Below are 24,144 nucleotides of genomic sequence, written 5' to 3'. Positions count from 1 at the left end.
CATTGCCCCTCCATCTACTGCGTTGCTGGTTGTGGACTCATTGTCTTAAGCCATCTACATTCCCCTATGGCAGCAGTGTGTGTGTGTGTGTGTGTGTGTGTGTGTGTGTTAGGAGGGGGAATCCTTTTGCCCCTTGGAACTCTTGATTCACCAGGCTCAGCCTTGTGCACTCCCTTCAAAATGTTCCGAACCGTAAAGCAACAACAACAACAACGAAAGTTGGGACAGTCAGAGCAACGCCGTTCCAGGGTTATAGGACACACATCAAGATCTTGCTTTGACCACAAGGGAGACTCTTCCACTCGGTGCCATCACCTTCCTTCTCCCATCCACTCATCCATCTCCTTTGGGACATTGAGGAGAAACATCTGCCTCCTCTTGTCTCCTGTTGATGTCTGCTGAGAGTGCATCTCAACTGCGCCAAGTTGTTTTGCTTCCATTTCTCTTCCAGTCTTTGGGCACCCAAGCCCCAGGAAGATGTCATTTCCGGAAAGCGAAGACCTCCCGTGTTTTCAGGCCCCTCCTGCTTTCGTTCCCTGGCTTGGGAGAAGGTTCATCCACCATGCCTCCATAAGGGCAGCTATCAGAGTCTGGGTGGTTCCCCGTACACTCCACAGCGGGGATGTAGCCACTGTCCCACATTCCTGTCCCGCAGAGTTTGCACAGGTCATGCAGACCGCAAGGGATCCGAGGCAGCAGGCGGAACTGATAAAGCAAACTTCTAGCCTGGAAGTAGGATGGCAGAGTAGATGTGAATACACAAGCCACAAAACAGCACATGGCACAAATAGCAGATATGAGAAACTGCGGAGTTCATCTAAATTGCCCATCTCACACCCAAATCGTAACAGAGACTTGACACCACTCACAAAAGGAGAATACTGCACAGCCTTCCATATGCTGTTTTGGAGCAGATAGAATTGCAAAGGGTTTTTTGTCTGTCTGTCTGTTTGTTTAACACCTGCAATTTTAAATTTACCTTCCTGAGTATGAGCTCCCCATTCATGTGCATGGCCAGGTTCCCAAAGTGCAGAAGCATCTGGTCAGTGGCCAACTGCTGTTCGATGACATCGTCTCCATAGATCACCACAATAGCCACACAGATGAAGAGGTGGAAATAGTCTGTCTGCAGCAGCAAGAGAAGAAAATGATCAAGGGAAGGAGGGCTAGAAAGATGCACCGATTGTGGCAACAAGATCACATTGGTAGCTTTTTGGCTTAAAAAAACAACCAGTGAATGGGAGAATCGTAGAATTGTAGAAATGGAAGAGATCCTGAGGGATCTAGTCCAACCCCTTCAATGTAGGAGCATGCGAAAGTTAATGGGAATTATAAATGATGTGGCAAGGTGAGAAGGAAAAGCTATTCACTCTCTCCCAACCACTGTTAGGCAGAAGTTTAAAGACAAAGGCAGCACTGTACTTCACACAATGCTGTGGTACTGTTGTGTAGAGGTTAGAGCTTTGTTGTGCGATTGAAGAGAGTCAAGTTGAAATCCCCACTAGGTGGCCTAGGGGCAGTCAGTCACATGCTCTACCTTACAAGGTTATTGTGAGGCTAAAGTAGGAGGTGGAGAAATCATGTATGCCACCCTAATCTTATTAAAAGAAGCACAGGATGGCAACGCATTACAATAAATCTAGAGAGCTATACACTTTCCAAAGCAATGCAGAAATCTCTTGAATCAGGGCCACAGAGAAAGAGGAGGTCAAAACTAGTAAGGCAGACTGCAAATCCTGGCAATCTGCCCAGTTACATGCATGAAATCTGGATGCATTCTGAGAGAACTGGTGTATTCTTACAAGACAAAAGCCTACAGTGTTGAAGTATATGAAATCTAGCAAGCCTGTAAGTTTTTTTGACCCAGTTATATCTGTTTTCACTTTGAAGAAGTAAAGGCATATTATTTCTAGTAAAATGTTTTCCAGTGAGCAACCAACAAATTAGGTACTGGATATGCTGCTTTAACACTTAATTTACAAAACGCTCCATTCTGAATAATTCTGCACACAGAATTAAGATCTGCTGCAGGGATAGGCAAAGTTGTGCTCTCCAGATCTTGCCGGACTTGCATTCCCATCATCCGTGACTACTGGCCATATGCTGGCTAGAGATTATTGAGGGCTGGGAGTCCAGCAACTTCTGGAGGGCACCACGTTGGCTGCCCCTGTTCTACTTGCTTAATACAATGAGTTTTAGGAGCACAGGAGTCTAAACCACCTGGCAAAGGGCGGTGAAATCTCTGCCACGAGGATTCAAAGCAATCTCCCCTCCCCCTTCCCAGACCACCACCAGAGAGCAACTATTTGGCAGAGAGTAATGTGAGCAAGCAGCATACGGCGAACACAGTTTGGTGGCAACCTCCTTTCCTGCAGACGAGACCAGGTCAGACAGAAACCATACGCTGCTCAGTCCTGGGGCTAACCTCACAAGGAAGTTGAAAATTAGCTTGCCCCTGTGTGTGTATGTGCGCGCGCCTGCCCTTCGCACAGCAACATCTGCAGCTGGGAGAGAAAGCCAGGGTTGCAGCAACCCCACTGCACAAGGCAGGCTGAGGGCCGCTTTGGCTGATGGGTTGCGACAGCAGCAAGAACAGCCCAGGAGCTCAGTAATGAACCGTCAGGGTGAAATTTGCATCGATTTGTGTAATGTCAGAGGCAAACAGTGGGAGAGAAGGCAAGCAGTGTGGAGGGGGAGGGACACACACACACACACACACACACACAGCTCGTCACAGTCATGGCTGGGGGAGGGGAGAGAGGCCTGGAAGGACAGCAGCTGCAACCGGCAACATCCCCCCATTCAGCATCCTCCAAGGAGCAGTGCAGGAGCCCCACCGACAAAAAGGACCCTTCTAACTGCCCCGCTCCTCCAGCCCCCTTTTAAACCTTACCTGGTAGTGAGCCCAGCAGGCTTCCCATATACGCAGAGCCTCAGCATCGGGAAACTCACGCTTAAAGCAGAGAAGGATCCAGCGGTGGCAGAAGAGCATCTGAAGGCCATCCTCCCCAAGGGAGACCAGGTGGTGGTAGAAGCGCACATGCATCAGCCGCAGCAGCTCTCGCAGGTACATCTGGCAAAGTGGAAGGGGAGCTCAGTTCAGCTCCAGAGAAGGGGAAGAAAACCTCGCTACTCCCCCCTAGACCACTGGGCATTCCTGCCCCGAAACCCCTCAAGCTCAGCAGGAGCGGGCAAACCTCTTAAGAGCTGCTTCTATTATTACTATTACTATTGTTATTTGAATTTATATACCGCCCTATACCTGGGGGTCTCAGGGCGGTTCACAGAATAAAACTAATTCATTCACTAATGCAAGCAGTCCTATTAGGAGCACTGTATCCCTGGTGCTTCAGGGACGTGGGTGGCGCTGTGGGTTAAACCACAGAGCCTAGGACTTGCCGATCAGAAGGTCGGCGGTTCGAATCCCCGCAACGGGGTGAGCTCCCATTGCTCGGTCCCTGCTCCTGCCAACCTAGCAGTTCGAAAGCACATCAAAGTGCAAGTAGATAAATAGGTACCACTCTGGCGGGAAAGTAAACGGCGTTTATGTGTGCTGCTCTGGTTTGCCAGAAGCGGCTTAGTCATGCTGGCCACATGACCCAGAAGCTGTACGCCGGCTCCCTCGGCCAACAAAGCAAGATGAGCGCCGCAATCCCAGAGTCAGTCACGACTGGACCTAATGGTCAGGGGTCCCTTTACCTTTTTATCCCTGGTGCTAGTGGGTGCACTACTTATGGCCTCAATAGTCTGGTGGTTTTGCTGCTGACTATCAGGTCGGTCTGTAGAAAAACTATGTTCGTCCATGATTTGATCGTGGATGAGTGGGGCTGACCTGGTGCCTATCACCAAGGCCTGAGTGGAGGTTGCTGGGATGGTTAGATCTGACTCAGGTCTACCTGTCCAAGTACTCAGTGTGACATCACCTCAGACTGGTGGGATGGGGATAAGGGACACATTGCTGCAGTCCACAAGGACTTAACTTCTCGCTATCCCTTCGAGTGGGACTGGAAGGTTGCACCTGGTATTGGGAGACAGCTTGCAAATGCTGTCGGTGTAGTTCCCACCCTGATGTCCCAACAGCCTCCTTGACCAAGCTTATCTTGGGTATGATGTTGGAAGAACCCAGAACGGTGGTTTTAGGTGACCAACATCCATGCTGAGGTTGCCTTGGGTTGCCAGCTCATGAGTTCAGGGCCTCCATGGCAACTGTTCCTCACCCCACTGCCACTTGTGCTATGGGGTTCTGAAGGATAATATCCTCTTCCCAGTGTCATTTCACATTTACACGAAGCTGTAGGGAGCAGCCATTTGTGTCACCAGTATATCCTACATGTTGGATACAGCAACTCCTCCTCCTTGCAGCTACTACAACTTCCTCAGGTAAGTTCATCCATCATGGATGCAGATTTCACATTTCCGATTCATTTAGGATTTAAAGGGCAAATGGAGTGCGGAGGAGGAAGAAAAGAGATAAATAAGGTGTGCGGGGGGAGAAGAGTGCTCCAAGGTCAAATTCTCACCAGTTGTTTCTCCATATCCTCATCACGAGGGGAACTGATGAAGATCGTGTTCTGCATCAAACCCACAAAGCACCAGAATGTATCCGATTCATCCAGGACCTCCGCGAGAAGTGGGGCAACAAGGTCAGACATCCCCTGGGAGTAGCCAATGGCAGGGTTGTACACTGCATAGTTCAGCAAGATCCGCCTAGGGAGAGGAAGGTCAAATGACCAGACGGTGAGGCTGGGATGGTGGAGAAACCCAGAGAGGCCTGAGCATGTACCCTCCAACATTTCTCCAGTGGAATTAGGGACCTCTTATTCCATAATAATAATTTTACTACTTATACCCCGCCCATCTGACTGGGTTGCCCCGGCCACTCTGGGCGGCTTCCAACATGTATAAAAATATGATAAAACATTAAACTTTTTTTTTTTTAAATCCCTATACAGGGCTGCCTTCAGATGGCTTGGGGGTTGGCTAACTCCATACCCTCTCTAATATTTATCCAGTGAAAGTAGGGACATCCTACCATACCCTCCAACATTTCCAAGATGAAAACAGGGACGTCCTAAGGAAAGGCGGGACATTCTGGGAGCAAATCAGAAACCGGGATGGCTTCTGTAAATCTGGGCCTGTCCCTGGGAAATAGGGACACTTGGAGGGTCTGTGAGCATGCTCAGTAGGCACAGAATGCTGACTCGCTGTTAGGGTGGCTGGGGGATGGAATGGAGTGGAGCGGAGTGGCAATGGGCATGGCTGGCTGGCAACATGAAAAGGAGCACTCCATACTACAATATTGTTGCAGGCTCCACCTGCTTTGCCCGGCCCACCTTTGAAAGGGTTTAGCTGGAAGCGTATGAGGTTGGGTGTCCAAAACACAAATGGATCTGGGCTTTCCAAGTGGGTGCAAGGTTCTCAGTGTATTTTGGGGGGCACTAATGGGTTACAACAATCACCTCATTGTTTCCACGTTGGGGTTGTTCTCTCCTCGGAAAAACTGGTTACTGCGGTCCGTCCTCACCACATCTTTGTCGACCGTGAACTGCACATTCCGCCAGAATGCCTTCTGCTCCTCCGGTGTCAGGGAGAGCCTAGGCGCCACATTACAACATGAGTGCACTCCCAAACCACCCACTGCTGCCAATGGACATAGCTGTCAACTTTTCCCTTTTCTTGCGAGGAATCCTATTCGGAATAAGGGAATTTCCCTTTAAAAAAGGGAAATGTTGACAGCTATGCCAATGGACCTGGGAGTACTTTCAGGTAAGGGTCAAAATAAAGGAGATCTGGGGCAGTTGGGGAGGACAGAGCAGTTGCCTCTCTTCTGTATATGTCCCACCCAAAATGTGACATTGGACCTACTGTGAAGGTTCATTTTCTGGGGATAGTTAATTCCCCTTTTATTGTTTCAATTGCCAGGGGAGGGAGGATTTAAAAGAAGAATGGCTGAGGGAGGGAGGGTGGGGAAAAAGAAGAAGCATCGGCATCGGCATCGGCATCGGCATCGGCATCTCTCTCTCTCTCTCTCTCTCTCTCTCTCTCTCTCTCACACACACACACACACACGCAAAACTGGGTATGGACCTGCTGGATTCAAAGTCCCCTCCATTCCCCTGAGAGGCAGAAGGACTAAAGTCCTTACACTTGCAGGAAAATGTGATGTGCTGACTCCCTCACCCTTCCCATCCTAACCCTCCACGCAGCAGATCTGGGGTTTAGGATTGAGGTTTACAGAACAAAGTAGTTCAGCATTTATAAAAGTAATTAAAAGAAAGAAAGAAAGAAAGAAAGAAAGAAAGAAAGAAAGAAAGAAAGAAAGAAAACATGTAAACCTTGAAAGTCTGGAGTTGGAGCCACTGCCACCCCTCATTACCTTTTCTGCTGGATCTCAAAGTATTCCTCTCTCTTCTGCACTCGGAGTGCCTCCCTCTCCTCTGAAGTGGATTCATAGCTGTAGTAGCGCAACAAGAAAGGCCAGACCTCACCACGGATGGAGACATCGATCCCACCAAAGAAAATAGCCTGGGGAGGAAGGGAGGGAGGGCAGAGGGGAAATGATAAAGAGGTTGCAACAGAGGAAAATGCCACAGTTTCTGAAACTGGACCTCTTTTGCTCTCCTCCTCTGACAAGTGACGCCTTGAGATTCAGGAGCCCCACAATCTGCACATGTTTAGAGGGAAAGCAGAGCCCCCCCTTTTCCCAGGGGAGACACAAATCAAACTCATTTCAATGTCAATAACCCCCCTGGAGAGGCTATACAATTAACACATCATTCTCACGTCACTGCTTAATCCCCAATCTTGGAAACTTCACACTTGGACCCAGACTCACATACCGCCTCCCCCACCCCAAAGCCCTTAATTATTTTAAAGCCAGACAGTCTCAATTGCTTTTATAGGCCTTCACATATTGTGCAAGCACCCCTAGAAATGCTCACTGGTCTTCATGTCCCAAACTGCTGGGCAATCAATGCAGCAACAAACCAGAGATCCAGAGAGTTGCTACGTTAGCCTGCAGGGAGCTGACAGGTGCTGCCTCCCCGTTGCCAAAGGCTGGGAAGACGTGCAAAGGTTCCTGGAGGCCAAATAAGCACAACTGCTCCACGCTCCACTTGGGAGACCTTTCTTCTCTTGGAACCAGCAGAGCAAAACATGCCACTGTGTCTTCTCCCTCACCTTCCTCAGCTTGTACTCTTCTTCCACCTGCCCAGCCTCATTTAGATGATGGAGCCACGCAGAGACATCCAGGCGCTTGTAAGCGTTCTCCTCGGGATGGGTCTCCGAGGAGGGCAGCTTGGGCCTTCGGATGGAGAACTGCATGCAGGTCTTCACGTCAGTGAGCTGCTAATTGGGAGACAAAACCAGGACAGAGGGCTAGAGCAATAGCTGCAGGAGCCTGACCTCCCATTCCCATGGCTTGGGCATCTTATATCCAGGTCGCCACAGCGGAAAAAGAAGATGATTTTTGTCTGGAGAGAGACTGTCCTGCGAGGGCAGCAAAGCCTTGGAAGTTTGGGGAGACTTCCGGCCCAAGCCAGCAAGCGTAATTGGGAGTAATTAAGGATCAGAGCGACATGACGCACTGCTTGGTTCGGCTGGCTGCCTTTCCCACCCTCCCCTGCCCAAGATCAGAGCTAACACGGCTTGCAGCAATATCGTGAGCCTGCCCAGGAATGCACGCAATAAATTATATCTGATTGGCCACATACAAAAGGGCTGCTGTTACGAAGGAGAGAAGGCAGCAGTGCCAGGCTCTCCGAGGACGCTTGCCATTCCTGGGTGAAAACTGCAGCTGACATTTAATTTAAAAATCAAAAGGTTACTCAACACAGATGGAAGCCCCCGTGGTACTATAATGAGGGGAAAGCAGCAGGGGAAGAAGTGGGGAGGGGGGCCAGGGAGAAGGAAGGGAATGTAGAAATCACTGCTTCTAACAAGCATCTCTAGTATCTTTAAACATATAATTACGGCCTTTGCAAGGCCTTTGTGCAGAATGAAGCAAGATATGCCAATAGGCCTTGTCAAAACATCATTTGAATACAGACGGCTAGAAGTCATAGACTGAACACTCAGCACAAGCCTAATTGCAGAGACAGGATGGGCGAGTCAGGACACTTGCTGCATCCTGGACTGGAGTTCAGATTCCACCTGATCTGTGGACTCACCCTGTGCTCATACTGGACACATAACGCACAGAAGAGAACCCTGAGAGAATTAGATCTGTGGTTTCGCCGTTTATATAAACAGCTGGCCTATTTCATAAGGCTGCCGCAGGCCACAAGAAGCAAAGGAAATGAAACGAGGCCCAAATCTTCTAGTTGCAGAAGAGGTTTATAAAGGCGAACACTCTGCAAATCCTCCGTTATTCGAAACTCCTGTTTGGCTAAAATTTCTTAACCCAGTGTCACCTTGCCAGGAGCTTACATAACCTACGTAAGCCTGCTCCTCGTTAATCCCCAATATTGGATTAAACAAATACTTTGGATGGCTTCCTTCTCCAGCAAGAGAAAGAACAAACCAAGGGAAGTGCATCACCAGTGTCTACAAACCCCTGGCAACTCTCCAGGAAGGCAGAAAAGCTGGTCTGCCAGCAAGAATGGGGCACAGCCCCACCAACCTCAGATGAAGAGTTTGGATTTGGTATCCCGCTTTATCACTACCCGAAGAAGTCTCAAAGCGGCTAACAATCTCCTTTTCTCTTCCTCCCCCACAACAAACACTCTGTGAGGTGAGTGGGGCTGAGAGACTTCAGAGAAGTGTGACTGGCCCAAGGTTACCCAGCAGCTGCATGTGGAGGAGCGGGGAAGCGAACCCGGTTCACCAGATTACGAGTCCACCGCTCTTAACCACTACACCACATTGGCTCTCAGCCAGCCAGCCCTTACCTGCCTTGCCTTCTTACTTTCAACCAGTTGAGGGGGAGGAGGAAGGGGATAAAACAAGAATTGGTTGGCTCTGTTACTCATTCATTCACTTATAATAGTATTTATAAACTGCCCTCCCAGAAAACATCAGCAACGTACAAAAGCCTGTAAAGGCAGTACAAAATAATCTTCTCGATCTTCTTCTTTTTTTAACCTGTCAGCACAAACACACACAAAATATCTTCAGGAGACGCCTGATATAAAAAGGAAGGCTGTCTGCTGAGTCTCTGCCAGAAGAGTGATCCACAGCATAGACTGGCAGCACTGAATGTTTGACTTCTGGATGCGGCCAATTGGGGCTCTGTAGCACAGGGGCACAACTAACCTCCCTCCTCCAGAGTGATATAAGGTATTCTGGACCCAGGTTGCCCAAGGCTTTGCATATCAATACAAGAGCTTTGAACCTGGCCTGGCCTGGAGCCTTTGAGCCTTCCAGGGCACTTGCCACCACTTTTCCAGACATGTCAGAAACAAGAAGAGATGCTGCTCACATTTCTTCATTCCTAGCTAGAAATCCACAGACCACATCTGCTAGGGGTGGAGAGGGTGTGTGGAGGCTCCCCAGGTCTACTCTGGACTTTATAGCTTACCTGGTCTTTGAGATGGGTCTCTGTGCAGTATTTCCATTGCTGAAACACTTCGGAAAGTTTATCCAGGCCACCGTGGTGAAAGTGGAAAATCTTGTACTGACTTTCCCTGCTGGCAACAACCAGCTGCCCACTGGTGCATGCCTCATCACTGAAGGAAAATGGTGGAGGGACCGGGAAAGAAAAGAGGGAGTATGTAGTTAAGAGCACAGTTTACTGGTCGGAACATCTAGGGGGTGGGACGTTCAAATACAGATAGCGCAAACAACATTTGTGAGTCCTGCATGTATGTTGCATGGCTGGGCTGAGAATATATACAGCACCCTTCCAAAGAAATGTGAACTGCGCTACACAATCTAATGCGGTTTGGGCACCTCTCATTGAAGGATATGCTTTCTTAAGACTCAAAAACCAAACCAATTTAGGGAGCGTTTCCAGGAATCAGAAGTCTGTGCCTTGCATCGACAGCCATCTTTTTCTACATCTCTCCCAGGCTTCAAGCACCCCAATTCCTTCCTCCTCCCTTGCACTCACACTCTCTCTCTCTCTCTCTCTCTCTCTCTCTCTCTCTCTCGTTCCCTACCCTCCTTCCCCATAGAATGTATCTGCAAGGACCGAAATGGCAAGTTCTCTGAAAACTCCAAACTGCAATCAAAACGAATTATGCAAATCATCTGACCTTAGTTTGCATAATATATTCTGAGCACATACTTTGCTTCCCCCCTCTCCTCCCCCCCACCCCGGGTGTAGAGGTTGCTTTTCATTTTCATTTCGCCCCCTGCAGAGCACACACTGCTCTGATTATGAGCTTTCATGGCCCAATTGGCGCTTGTGAGGTCTCACAGTGTAGAGAACACTGCACTTTTCTCGGTACCCAAAAAAAGATTGGGGTGGGGTTTTGGGGGGTTTTTTTTGCTTACATCTGGCAGTACTTACCAGGTTGTTTATGGTAATCAACCAGAGTCCTGGTATGCTAGGCACTGTACAAACAAAAGCAGTATCAGGTGGAACAGTGCTCCCCGCCCCACAGCCAGTAGATCCTAAGGGCCTGGGCAAAGGAGTCGGCTGCCAAGACCAGTTTAGTTCTCAAATGAACTCCAGGACTCATGGCGTTAATCAGCAGTGGCTAACCTTTTCCAGCCCAAGGGATGTTCAGCCACATGCCACCAGTGGGTATGGCCAATGTATATACATACACACAAAATATCCTGCACAGGCAGAGACCACACACTCACACATTCCCCACAAAAACAACACACACTCACCGGACAGGCACAAAGCCCTCTTTCTCTCTGTCTTTCTCACACATACATAAAACACTGAATGTGTTATAATAAATAATATAACCCTCCCCCACAACCAAGAACCCCAGCTTTCCTTTGTAACTCCATGTCCTCTAGTCCTCATTGTTATTCATACACCACTTGGAACTGTAAAAACCAAAAACAGGAGCTAAATAACAGAGGCAGCTCAAGGACTGAAATGGAGGAAACAAACAAAGCTAGCTTGTCAAGGGCTTCCAACCTTTCATCGCTTCATGTCAACGTTGTTCCATAAATCAATACACATTTCAGATACAGTGGTACCTTGGTTCTCGAACGGCTTAGTTGTCAAACAAATCGGCTCCCAAATGCTGCAAACCTGGAAGCAAGTGTTCTGGTTTGTGAACGTTTTTTGGAAGCTGAACGTCCGATGCGGCTTCTGCTTGAGTGCAGGAAGCTCCTGCAGCCAATCGGAAGCCGCGCCTTGGTTTTCGAACGGTTTCAAGAGTCGAACAGACTCCCGGAATGGATTAAGTTCAAGAACCAAGGGACCACTGTATCTAGTTATCTGTGTATTTGTGGATTCAGGTAGGCAGCCGTGTTGGTCTGACACAGTCAAAATAAATAAAAAAGATACTGAAGAAGTGTGCATGCACACGAAAGCTTATACCCAGAACAAATTTAGTTGGTCTCTAAGGTGCTACTGGAATTTTATTTATTTATTTCAACAGCAGCAACAGCAGAAAAATAACCCTCATATCTGACTGTATGTTGCATTGTTATTGGGGGTTTCATTCAGACTGTATCTGACTGTATGTTGCATTGTTATTGGGGGTTTCATTGTTAAATTGTGACACCTTTGTTGAAAATCTCCCTCGGAATGATGTATACCCGCTATAAAGGCAGGATTTGTTTTTTTAAAAAAAGAAAAATTGTATAAGTGTAACAGCTGTCATGTTTATGAAAATTATATGCAAATCCTGTTAATTTACCTGTGATTAATAGGATAATTAGCCATAGCCCTTCAGCTCTCCCCGTTCTAAATGAAGAGACTTCCTCTTGTTCCCCACCCCCCATCCCACTTGGTAGCCTGAAAAGGAGCTGAATTTTATGGAATAGAAGAAATGCATACTTCCTGTTTACACAGCAAAGACCCTAGAAAAACTTGCGCTCTCAACAGTTTTACAGGCCCTAAAAATCAGAACCAAAGAGGAAAGAGGATGTGCAAAGAGGCAATTTAGTGAGTGAGCTACAGAATATACAAAATAGGATGTAAGAAGGAGTGAGGAACCTGTGGCTGTCCAGATGTTGTTCGACAGACATTTTCATTGCCCTCAACCTTGTGCCATGCTGGCTGGGGCTGGGGGGGGGGGCAGTTGTGAGTCCAACAATATCTGGAGGGCCACAGGTTCCCTACGCCTGGTGTAAGGCCAAGGGAGTGTCTCAAACACGGTGGGACACATGGTTTGGCTTAGTGTTAACATGCCCATGAGAGCTCTGAGTGAGCTTGGTTTAGTCCCTATCTAATGCTACTTTGCACACTTATCTGTGAGAAGAAAATGGGATAATCCCATACATACCGCTCATCTGGGGTGCCAGTGTCATAAACACCTTACTGCAACAATTCGGTGCAAAACCACACACTTTAAACTTTAAATACATTTTCAGCGGGATTCTGTAAGTGGGTTCAAAACACTATGGCGAGTGCTGCTGCTTTGGCAAATGGTTTGAGTTACTTCCAGAGGCCTTGGTTGCTGAAGCGCTATGAACAAATATGCCGTAAAAAGGCACGCAGAGGCTTAGACAAGGGCTCAAAGGCCAGGCTGCATCGCACTGCTCTTTGCCACTGGGAAGGAAGCTCTTTTTCACGAATAATTTACATTGAATGAACAGGACTGTACGGACGTACACTTCAGATGCCATAAACGGAGCAAGTTCCAAGATTTTCAACCGGTGTATAAACTAGATGCATGCCCATATTTATGTCCCATAATTCAGTGTCAATTTTCACCTATACTATATACTATCCCCATTAAAGGTCCAGAGGTAGAGCATGCAATTTGCATAAAAAAGGTCTCAGGTTCAACCCCTGGCGTATCCACCTATGTCTGGGAAAGAATCGCCGAAACCCTGGAGGGTTGCTTCCAACCAACACAGACAACATCAAGTAGGGTGAGCCAATGATCTGATTAGGTGTAAGGCAGTTTCCTTTTTCTTTAAAGTGTTTGTTTTCACCTTTCATTTATTTCCTATGCTAAGGCCAATGTTAGAAACTGAGATATGAAAGCTAGGAGCTAAATGGCACACCTTAATCCATAGCTGTCAACTTTTCCCTTTTCTTGCGAGGAATCCTATTCGGAATAAGGGAATTTCCCTTTAAAAAATGGAAACGTTGCCAGCTATGCCTTAGTCCTAGTTATGAGCTCAACAACGGAATGTCTAGGAGCACTTTTTTATAACCAGAATGCAAAGCTGAAAATGAATGAACTGCAGCTAAAACATTATGTTCATTTTTCACATGGTCTAGTCCAGGCATGGCCAAACTTGGCCCTCCAGCTGTTTTGGGACTACAATTCCCATCATCCCTGACCACTGGTCCTGTTAGCTAGGGATGATGGGAGTTGCAGTCCCAAAACAGCTGGAGGACCAGGTTTGGCCATGCCTGGTCTAGTCCTACCCCTGCCCACCCCTCTAATATTCTTAAGAGGGTCTCTTCTCCAGTCTTCAGAGAGTAGCTGGAAGTGGGGAGGCAGAAAAGGGTCCTCCTTTTCTTCCACTCTGTAATTTTTATCTGAAATCTTAGGCGCTATTGAAATTCCCTGTCACAAAATGTGCTTAGAAAAATGGGAGTTTCAAATACTGGCTAAGGCTACCTTCCTCCTTTCAGTGTAAAACCATTATTTCCTCAAGTTACTCAATGCGTTTTGCCTTGGGGTTTAAGAAACTGCAGCTAACCCATTAACAAAAGGAGTCTCCTTCTGGGTTCATGCTCCAAAATGTTTCAGGTTCTCTTAGGTATCCTGGGGAGTCTGAACAGATCAAGATGGAAAAGGTAGGTTTCCATAGGCTCAGGCATCTTCCCTAGCAGCTATGTTCTCCCAGGGCTCCACAGCTACCTGAGCATGAAGAGAAAGAGTGGTGTGTAACCTTCAGCCAGACTAAAAGACTATGTTGGTTCAGTTTGTGTCACAAGAAAATGGTATGTGGCAACGGTTTTATAATACCTTCACTGCCTCACATTTTAAACCTTTTCTTTGAAATCATGGTACAGTGGTACCTCAGTTTACGAACTTAATGCGTTCCGGAAGTCCGCACTTAAACCGAAACCGTTCTTAAACCGAGGCGTGCTTTCCCTAATGAGGCCTCCCGCCACCGGTGCCCTTCCATCGTTCGGGTTCCGTTCTTAGACCGAGGTAAAGTTCGCAAACCAGGACACTACTTCCAGTTTTGCGGAGTTCATAAACCGAATACTGTAGTCCGTACACAGAGCTGTTCTTAAACTGAGGTACCACTGTGAATGAAAAAAATTGGAACAGAAGCAAATTCCCAGGCTAGAATTACATATTATCTTGGCAGACATCCATGTTTGCTGAGGTAATGTGTAGCCCCAGCCTCAGGAAGCCAAGTTTTATGCAAGTTATGGATTCCAAGCTGGGTAAGAAGAGCCACTTGTATGGATATATAGAATCTGGCCTACTATTAAATCACCACATTATATATTTTTGCCAGCCCAGTAAAATCCCCTCACAAAAAAGGTGGTGGGACTGGGAAGAAATAGAGACAGTATGTCTTGGATCACTGGTTCGGAATGCATAAAGGATGTACAGGTAATCTGTTGTTTGAAAGACGGACGCAGAGGAGCACTCCACCATTCACAAAGAACACCTGATACCATTAGAACTTCCTAGGTGGGCTTCCACTCAGAGAACAATGAAAGATGGAAATTCACCCTGGTCCTGCTGCCGTGTCACTCTCCTAGGTAACAGGGCAAGGGAAGGCATGTCAGACCATCTCCAAAGGAATTATCCTACCTGAAAAACAGGCGAAGAGACCGCATCTGTCCCAGGTCCACTCTGAAGACACCACAGATCTGTTCCAAGGCAAACACCTTTTGCTGCTCATCCCACCGGGAGGTCTGTACTTGAACGTTATTCTCTTGGAACTGGGAGTTGGGATCAAGGCTTGAGTTGGAGCTGGCTGAGCGAGTCATGTGGCTTTCGCACGGTTCGCTACACCACCATGAGAGAGTGGCACCAAAAGAGGAAGAGAGGAAGGAAGAAGGCAGGAAAAATTACCTGAAAATTACTAACTGCGAGAGCCAGTGCGGTATAGAAGCTAGAGGGCTTGATTTTGATGTGGGAAACAGACTCAACCCCACTTGGCTATGAAGCTCACTCTGTGGTGTTGGGCAAGCCATCAACTAAGTCTAACCTTTATCCATTGCTGCAAGAATAAAACGCTCTGAGCAAAAGAAAAAGAAAGCTGGAAGTATAAAAAAAACCAACGCCAACTGTTTTCATTAAGCTTCACTTAATCAGAAGGCACAGCATTCCCCAAGTTGCAAAGTGGCATTAGAGAAAAGCCCAAATTTGTGTGCATGTTTTTTCAAGTCAGTAACCCTAATGTCTCATTCTCATTTCAGCAGGTTTATGAATTCCCAACAGGCAACACTGGTTGGCCAACACCAGCTTCAAACCAATGTCTGTGCTTGATTCCCAGATAGGGCTGGTGAGCAGAGCAGGTAGGTTTCCTCAAAGTGCAACAATGCTGAGAGGACAATATTTTAAAAAAGAGAGAAGCAAGCAATGTTTCAAGCATGCTGGCCAAAGTGGAAGCAGCTAAAAGGTTTGTGGCTCCTGTGCTGTGAAAGGACTTGGGGAAACCACTTGACTCTGAGTTCCATTTCTGCCAGACCCACTGGGTGGCCGGGCACTGACCCTCTCTCGACCACAGCTTCCAGTTTGTAAAACAGATGCAGCAGCCTCTCTCGCAGGGCAAAGAAAAAGACCGTTAAGCACTTTCTACATCGGTGTCAGCCTGTCACATGAACATGTGAATGTAGCAAGCTGCCTTATGCAGAACCAGGCCACTGGTCTATTTAGCTCAGTACTGCAATATTCACCCTATCAATGGAACCCTGAAGTCTTAAGCAGAGGTCCAGACCTGTTACCAAAGACATTTTATTGTTGTTGTCATTATTATCACCACCTTTTTCCTGATTGTTCCAATTTTGTTGTTGTTGTTGTTGTTTTTTGGGGGGACCCATTTTAAAGGCATCACTGTTATCACCTTTACCTCTGCCTGGTCCTCAGCATGGATTGTTCCAAAGTTGTTTGGGGAGAGTCAGCACAGTGAAAAGGCAGAAGCATAATCCTTGTTCTCTCCTCATACAGCCCTAATTTTGAGACGCTTGCAGATGATAGTCAGCCTTAAACATCATACCAGTATGAGCCAGTATTGTTCAAGTACGAGTCAAGCTCATTTTATGCATTTTTCATGTATTTTCCTTGTGTTTGTATTCTATTCTTTTCCATTCCCTAAAGATCTTTTAAAAAAAAAACAACACTCGCCAGCCAGAATTAAGAATGGTGTGGGTGTGCGCGCGCATGCGCATTTATAACTGGCTGTAGTAATTCAAAAATATTTCTGCATTCAGTTATCTTTTATTTTCCAGCTCTATTCTACAGCAGCAAACCAGCAACAGGGGGAACATAACAACCAAGACTTAACTGTGTCTAGAAAAGAAGAGAGTTTTCCAAACATTTTTTGTGAACCAAAAACAAAACACAATCACCACCTGAACAGATTTTTTCCATATTTGAAACATTTTATGTTCCCATCTCTTTTCTTTTTCTGCTCTTTTGCAGTCAGCAGCTTTTTAGTGCTAAGCCACACCTTTGGCAGTAGGAACCTTCTCAAATTCCAAAAGTGCCCCCCAGACCCAAAGAGGTTGGATACCATTGCTCTAAAATCTCTTCCCAAGCAGGCCTCTTCTATTTCTACAAATATACCTCAAATGGCTAGCATACAAACAGTAGTATGGATAGCTCAGTTGGTCAGAGCGTGGTGCTGATAATGCCAAGGTTACAGGTTTGATCCCCGTATGGGACAGCTGCATATTCCTGCATTGAAGAGGGCTGGACTAGATGACACTCAGGGTCCCTTCCAACTCTACGATTCTGCTGGCTGTTCTGTGGTAGAAAAAGAACCTTGGAAGGGAAAGGGCTTTAGGTCCTTTAATCACAGAAAAATGTTTGGTAGTGACATTGGCCACATTTCTCCAGAAATAACAAGAATGAAATTCCATAGTCTGCATGTATACATTCTGCAGACGAAAACCACCTACTTCCCATCACATCTCAAATTGAAATATATGCAAATTTGAAGACACACTAACCCTTTAGAGGAACCCTTTCAAATGTAAGAATAACTCCCTGCTTATATCGTGGCATACTTCCCTCAAACAAATAGTCAAGGAACAGGATTTCAGCACCCTTACTCTAGGAATGCAAAATACGATACCACATAGAAGCTCTCTGCTGGTAGCATCACACATCTCATTTTTAGACAAAGTGGCTGCACAGCTGTTTAACCACAAAATACCAGGGACAACAAGCCAGACAAAGCTTTTTGGCATGTTAAGCAACTGAACTCAGGAGATATACTGCCCCCCAAATAGGGTCCAGATTTCAGAAAGTAACTCCTTCCCTCCCCTATGAAATCATCCTCCCTCCTGCCCCAAGAAAAACAGCAGTGCTCTGGGAAATAAGTGAATCTGAAACTGTGACCTCTGAGATCTTGAAAAGGCCAATCCATTTGAACAGCCTGAATGGGCTCTACTGTGAAATCATGGTTTGCAAAACAAGGCAAGGAGCAGGTATAAAAGCAGCCCCCTGAAAAGCCACTTTATCCAGTGTTTTCTAATCCGCTTATTGAACAATGTAGGCACTGAACGCTGAAGAAATCACACACTCAGCATGCCTGTGCAGAACATCCCCACCAGCATGCTTTCCTATCCTGAAAACAGTGCCCCCCAAACCAGGGCCACAGACTGAACTAGACCACTGGAAGAGCCTTATTTTTAGCATTCACCAGTGGTTTGGGTCATTGCATTCCAATACACATTCCCTAGACAGCCAAGCCGAGGGCTCCATTGTTAACAGAGCCCCCTCCCTTGATGTGCAGGAGAGACCAAGTTCAGCAATACAGTTTGAAGTCACTTTCTCTGTCTGTGTACACTCTCTCTCTCTCTCTCTCTCTCTCTCTCTCTCTCTCTCTCACACACACACACACACACACAGTAGAGCCCAATGATCTACTACCAACACATTTCAAATTTAAATACAGTCATACCTCATGTTACGTATGCTTCAGGTTGCATCCTGCGACGACCTGAAAGTACCAGAAAGGGTTACTTCCAGGTTTCGCCGCTCGTGCATGCGCAGACACGCAAAATGACATCACGCGCATGCGGAGAAGCAGCGAATCCCAACCAGCGCATGCGCAGGTGCAGGTTGCGCTCCTTTCAGGTAGCGAACGGGGCTCCAGAACGGATCTCTGCTCGCAACCAGAGGTACCACTGTACGTGTTAATTCTTTAAACAGAAATATTCTAACCATCTCCAAATTTGCTTTTAAGTTCTTTTATTTGCACATCTTCAGTGATCATAGATAAGTAATTCACAGCTGTTTGGGCTCTCCGTTTCTTGGGTCTCTTGCCTCCCAAGCTCTCTCACCCCGTTACCCCCCACCTCAGCTCCACCATTTCTGCCCCATAAAAAAAGAGGTTTTCCTTATTCCAAAATGACTTCCGTCTCACAGAAACTGCACCTATTATCAAAACTATGCAACAGACAGAAGCAAAATCAACACATCTGTTGAACATTCTGGCACAGAACAGCAGCTCAGCGACTAGCTAGGTGGGGAGTGGAAATAGCGTAACAGCTGTTCCTGCACAGGTCCATCTTTTTAAAATCCACTACCCACAAGTCCTCAAGATTTCTGGAAACTTAAAACTCAAATCTTATTTCATTCTGAATACCCTGGGGAAACCACCATCTTGACTCCCAAAGCAGCTGCGAGACTGAGCAGATCACATACTGGAAAGAGCAGTTAACTTGGTCCAAACAAGCAAAAAATAGGCCCAGAATCCTGTTTTGTTAGGTAACCATGGAAGAACTGGTGATCTGCCTTTTGTCAGAAAGACTGAAGAAGACAGGTGAAGGTAAGAGAAGAGCTTACTTCCTTGGGGAGCCCAACAGAAGAGTTGGGGTGAAGGATACATACTGAATTTTCCCCAAAAGTATTTCAAGGCTAGGGTTCAACTACCTTCCAAAATGAAGAACATTATTAAAAATTTAAAAATTAAAAAGTGACCATGGAAGCTGTGAAGTATAAGGGCAGCTTACTCACTCCAAACTAGTCTGTGCTGCTACATCAATTAAGCTAACTTTCTCAGTTTGCAAAGATTCCATATTCAAAGTAGCTGGTAAGTCATTCTGATGTTTTCTTAGTTGCTGGCCAAGGACACTTTGGAAGTATCTGTTGACTCTCAGGATTTCCTTCAAAGGATGATGTGAATACAGTTTCCTTTTGGTTTAGGCAATCCTTATACCATAGTGCTTACATCATCACATGATAATTAACGTACTAATTTGACAACACCCACTTATAAAATAAGATGCAGGACATAATTACAAGTATATCGAATTAGACTGAGGACTGACCACAGGGACCTATATTTACATCTAAAACCAGATATCATATTGGACATTCAACTCCCACATTGGCAATGAAAATGAGTTGTGTAATTTAACAGTCGTAATCTAGGTTTTAACCAGGTCATGATGCTCCTGTAGTTGGTAACTACAGGAAGTGTACAGGAACTATTAAAACTACAGGAACTATTAAAAGAAGTGTACATAACTCATATATAATTTCTGTTTGTTCTGCTAGAACAAATACCAGTAGCTGGAAGCCACAGGAGAGGAAAGTGCTCTTGTGCTTGGGTTCTGCTTGAGGATTTCCCACAGGTATCTGCCTGGGTACAATGAGAACAGGCATTGCAACCTAGTTTTTTGTGTTTATGTGGTACTGTGCCTAACACAGAGACCCATGGATAAAGATGTGCCATTGTTGATTTTCCCGTTACGTGCATATGGGACAACCATGTAGTTTAGCAATCTAGAGCAGGGGTGTCCAACAGGTCGATCACGATCTACTGGTAGATCCCCATGAGGTTTGGGTAGATCACGGTTGATTGCTGGATCCCTTTCCTTTGTTGTTGTTGTTTAGTCATTTAGTCGTGTCCGACTCTTCGTGACCCCATGGACCAGAGCATACCAGGCACTTCTGTCCTCCACTGCCTCCCGCAGTTTGGTCATACTCATGCTGGTAGCTTCAAGAACACTGTCCAACCATCACAACCTTGTGCCCTCAATCTTTCCCAACATCAGGGTCTTTTCCAGGGAGTCTTCTCTTCTCATGAGATGGTCAAAGTACTGGAGCCTCAGCTTCAGGATCTGTCCTTCCAGGGAGCACTTAGGGCTGATTTCCTTCAGAATGGATAGGTTTTATCTTCTTGCAGTCCATGGTCTCAAGAGTCTCCTCCAGCACCATAATTCAAAAGCATCAATTCTTTGGTGATCCCTTTTCTTAGTGTTGGTAAAATAGATTCCAGCCCTGCTCCCTCCTTCTGGCCTCCATTGCTGCTTGGAAGATGGAGAACGAAAGATGGAGTTTGCTTAGTGAGGCTGTTTGTTTACCCGCAGCAAGCTGTTGTTGAGTGGCTGTTTCCCTTTCTCCCTTGAGCTTAGGCTTGAATATTCAATAACCAGGGGTTTCCTCCTCCCTAAAAAAGCTCAACAACTTTGACCTGAACCCCCCAAAAAGGGGTAGATCACTGCCAGTCTCTTGGGAGTTGGCCACCCCTGATCTAGAGCAAAAGCTGAATGAAAGGATTCGCTTTCAGTCTCAGGGTCTAAACAGAGCAATTAAAAATCATAATCTAGTATCTAGTGAAGCTTGAAATGAAGCCAGTGGCAAATCTTCCACTGGAGTCGGGGTAATTGTGTGTGGTGCTGTATCATGCCCGCTTTGAAACACTAAGCCAATTCCAAGGGGCTCCTTCTGTGCCTCCTTGCCTTGCGGGCCTTTCTGTTAGCAGTCACACCAAATAATAAGCTCATCAAAGCATCTACATCTTGGCTTCCTCCTTTGTCTACGCTGATCTGCTGACCAGCCATATGAGGCAACAAGCCATGATATTAAGAGCTCCACCTTCAAATGCAGGCCTAGATTTCTCTACCTGTTCAACAATTTAAATTGAAATTTCTGGAAGTGAAAATTTAAGAAAACTTTTTTTAAAAAAAAGCCTACAATTTAAATTCTGGAACTGACTGCTGCATTTTGCAGTTTTATTTTTGTTTTGAAAGTGGATTATATATTTCTACAACAGCAAAAACCCCACTAGATTCAGCAATAGGACAACAGCTCTGCGGCAGAATTTCAAATTCAAAGATTAGACTTATGTCTATAGTACCACCAGCATGCATACACCACTTTCCAGATTAAGCAAAAACACAGGCTCCTGCTTCAAAGAACTTCTAATATAAAATCTAGGTGGAGAGCAGGGATTGAGGAGAAACTATACATCCCTTGTTTTACCTTAAGTGCAATATTCTTTAGACAAAAATGAATGCGATTGCATCTTCAATTTTTGTTTGTCCAGGCCTCTAAAAGGTAAAGGGACCCCTGACCGTTAGGTCCAGTCGTGGACGACTCTGGGATTGTGGCGCTCATCTCGTTTTAGTGGTTGAGGGAGCCGGCGTACAGCTTCCCGTTCATGTGGCCAGCATGACTAAGCCGCTTCTGGCAAACCAGAGCAGTGCACGGAAACACCGTTTACCTTTCCAACAGAGCAGTACCTATTTATCTACTTGCACTTTGACGTGCTTTCGAACTGCTAGGCTGGCAGGAGCAGGGACCGAGCAACGGGAGCTCACCCCGTTGTGGGGATTCGAACCGCCGACCCTCTGATCGGCAAGCCCAAGAGGTTCAGTGGTTTAGACCACAGCGCCACCCGCGTCCAGTCCAGGACTGTAGCAAAGTCTAAATTCCCTTTCCTTCCACTAACCAAGTACGTCCCATTATTCTTGAGAAAGACTGACTTCTGGAAATGTTGTAGCCCCCAATGCTAGAATGTTAGCATGGGTTCCTCCCTCCCTCCTTCTCCCTCTCACGCACATGCACACAGACCTTTGTTATGTGTCCATTTCCCCCTAGCAAGTGCCACTAAATGCTCTTTAAGTAGCTAATTAACTTTCTGTGCTAGAAAACCTCCTGTAATTGCGATTCTTTCACCTTTTTAGCCCAGTTCCCCAAGGGAGTTGGAGCTGTCCTCTGGCATTTGTTCTGCTCCTTCCCACCACTGAGGCAAAAGTTCTACCTTGACAGCAGCCTGCCAATCACGGCCACAAAGGTCACCAGGGACTGCATTAGGAACATTCCTGCTACGGACAAATTTGCCTAGCTACGCACAATGGAAAAGATGGAAGGGGTGTGTGCAATGCTTACATGAAATTTCCATGCAACGTTAGGTAGCGGATTCAACAATCTATATATAAGCTAATAATTCTTCTGAGTTTATCGGTTAACAGATATTCCTCTCTTAAAAATGGATTACAGAGATATTCAAAGCCCAGACTGTTTATATTTTGTCTGTGCTGGCATCTGCTCCTCATCAAATAGTGGGGAAATAGAAAACAAAAGCCCTTTTGAGTGATGCTTGCAGCAATGTCAGTCATTTTCAGTATCCATGCTAATGCTATATGGGAAACTTTCGTATCAGACCTTTACTCTTCTCTCAGAGAATACAAAATTGCGCATGTGTGCACATGTGAGCGTGCACACACAAAACAGGATTCAGTTTTCGTGGAGCAGACAAGTTATTTTGTTTGGCATTTTGATCCAAGATGAAAATACCCAGTTGTGTAGCGGACCCATGTTTAGTACACCATACTCCTTTAGAGGAATGCTTAATAACAATAAAATGGAAAAGGTCAAGATCATAGCTGGTTCTAGAAACCCTCTCATGGCATTAAAGGGGAGCTCCCTTACTGGTCTGACTCAACACAAGGACACAGTTGTATGTGTGTGAGAGTGAGAGATCCTTTGTAAAACCCCATTTCATTTCCAACATATTAAAAGGGAGAGGAAGGGAAGAGAGAAAAGAGACCATTTTCAGGGCAATTTCACAGGGAGGGCTGTGCCCAAAGTGGAGGTTAGATACTCCTCTGAATCTGTCTGGCCAGTGTTCAGCTATGCACAGCATGGAATCCGTTAATACACAAAGTCTTTTTATATTACACCAGTTCTGATAGGCCTCCTAATTTTTAATTTAGAGCGAAAATTCATGTCCTCATTAGCCATGATTCTTAAAATACAGTCTGCTAATAATAGAGAGGCCAGAGGTGATTATGTGGCACATTAGCAGGCAGGAAGTGTCCATTTTGCACATTTCCCCACTCCTCTTTTTTGTTGTTGTTTTGTTGTTGTTGTTTGTTTTGTTGCCCCTCTAGCCCAATATACATTCCAGTCAGTGACTGGCCCAAAAGAGACATCCAGTGAAACTGTTGCAATTTCACCTACTTTGCATATTTTAATCTAAACAACATATTCCAATAAATTTAAGCAACAAAGAGCTTGATGTTTTCAGGCTTCTGGTACAGAAGCATGGCCAACGATTACTCCACTAAAAAGGTTTGTTAGCTACTATAAGTGATGCAAAGAGGATAAACAGCTTAATTTAAAACGGGAATGGCAAAAGGTAGAAGAAGAAGCTGTTAGCAGTTTGCTACGAAATAATCCATGTGCTTTAATCTGCTTTACCCAGTCAAATGCCAAGTTGTACATTCATATATAAGTGCACTCACTCTCCGATTTTATACACACACATGCGCGCGCGCACACACACACACACACACACACATACTTGCTAAACAGGTGAGGCATGCTTCGGTAAATCCAAGGAAAGGATTTTCCTCAACATTTTTGTTGTTACAGTTGCTTAGCGGTGACAGGTCTAGTCGTTTGACACTTATGAATAAACACAGTCACACACCCCTCTGCAGCTTAACACAGCTAACCATTGAGAGGCAGGCGTGGACATGAACCTGACCTTCCTTTTAAAACAAGGCAAGTATTGCAAAAGCCAAAAGATACGTCTTTACATTCTGTACAGAAGAGGGGGGTCCTTTGCGCCTGGGCTTCAGCTTGTTCATAAATCAATTGAAATGTAACACTTCTCTCGCGCCCCCCCCCAAATCCTAGAGATGGAAAATGTGATTTCTTAGCACAGCATGAAGAGAAA

The 24,144-nt window shown here is 46.0% G+C and overlaps 1 protein-coding gene across 19 annotated transcripts in view; it reads right to left on the bottom strand.

Moving 5' to 3' along the window:
* TBC1D16 (TBC1 domain family member 16) overlaps nt 1-24,144 on the bottom strand; it is a 60,867-nt gene continuing 36,723 nt past the window's right edge. For 10 of the 19 annotated variants that reach the window (XM_083727479.1, XM_083727485.1, XM_083727472.1 and 7 more), the window contains 9 exons: nt 14,808-15,005; nt 9,518-9,665; nt 7,180-7,347; nt 6,377-6,525; nt 5,460-5,594; nt 4,521-4,707; nt 2,894-3,073; nt 980-1,126; nt 1-726 (listed from right to left, as the gene is read on the bottom strand). In XM_083727479.1, the coding sequence (XP_083583605.1) occupies nt 481-726; nt 980-1,126; nt 2,894-3,073; nt 4,521-4,707; nt 5,460-5,594; nt 6,377-6,525; nt 7,180-7,347; nt 9,518-9,665; nt 14,808-15,005 (1,558 nt within the window). In that variant the 3' untranslated portion in view covers nt 1-480. The remainder of the gene's footprint in view (nt 727-979; nt 1,127-2,893; nt 3,074-4,520; nt 4,708-5,459; nt 5,595-6,376; nt 6,526-7,179; nt 7,348-9,517; nt 9,666-14,807; nt 15,006-24,144) is intronic. The other 9 variants (XR_014561327.1, XR_014561328.1, XR_014561329.1 and 6 more) reach the window with 3 other exon arrangements.

The sequence above is a fragment of the Podarcis gaigeae genome (assembly GCF_964106915.1).
Source record: "Podarcis gaigeae genome assembly, chromosome: 2".
NCBI classification, from domain to species: Eukaryota; Metazoa; Chordata; class Lepidosauria; order Squamata; family Lacertidae; genus Podarcis; species Podarcis gaigeae.
This window is presented reverse-complemented; position numbering and strand designations above follow the sequence as displayed.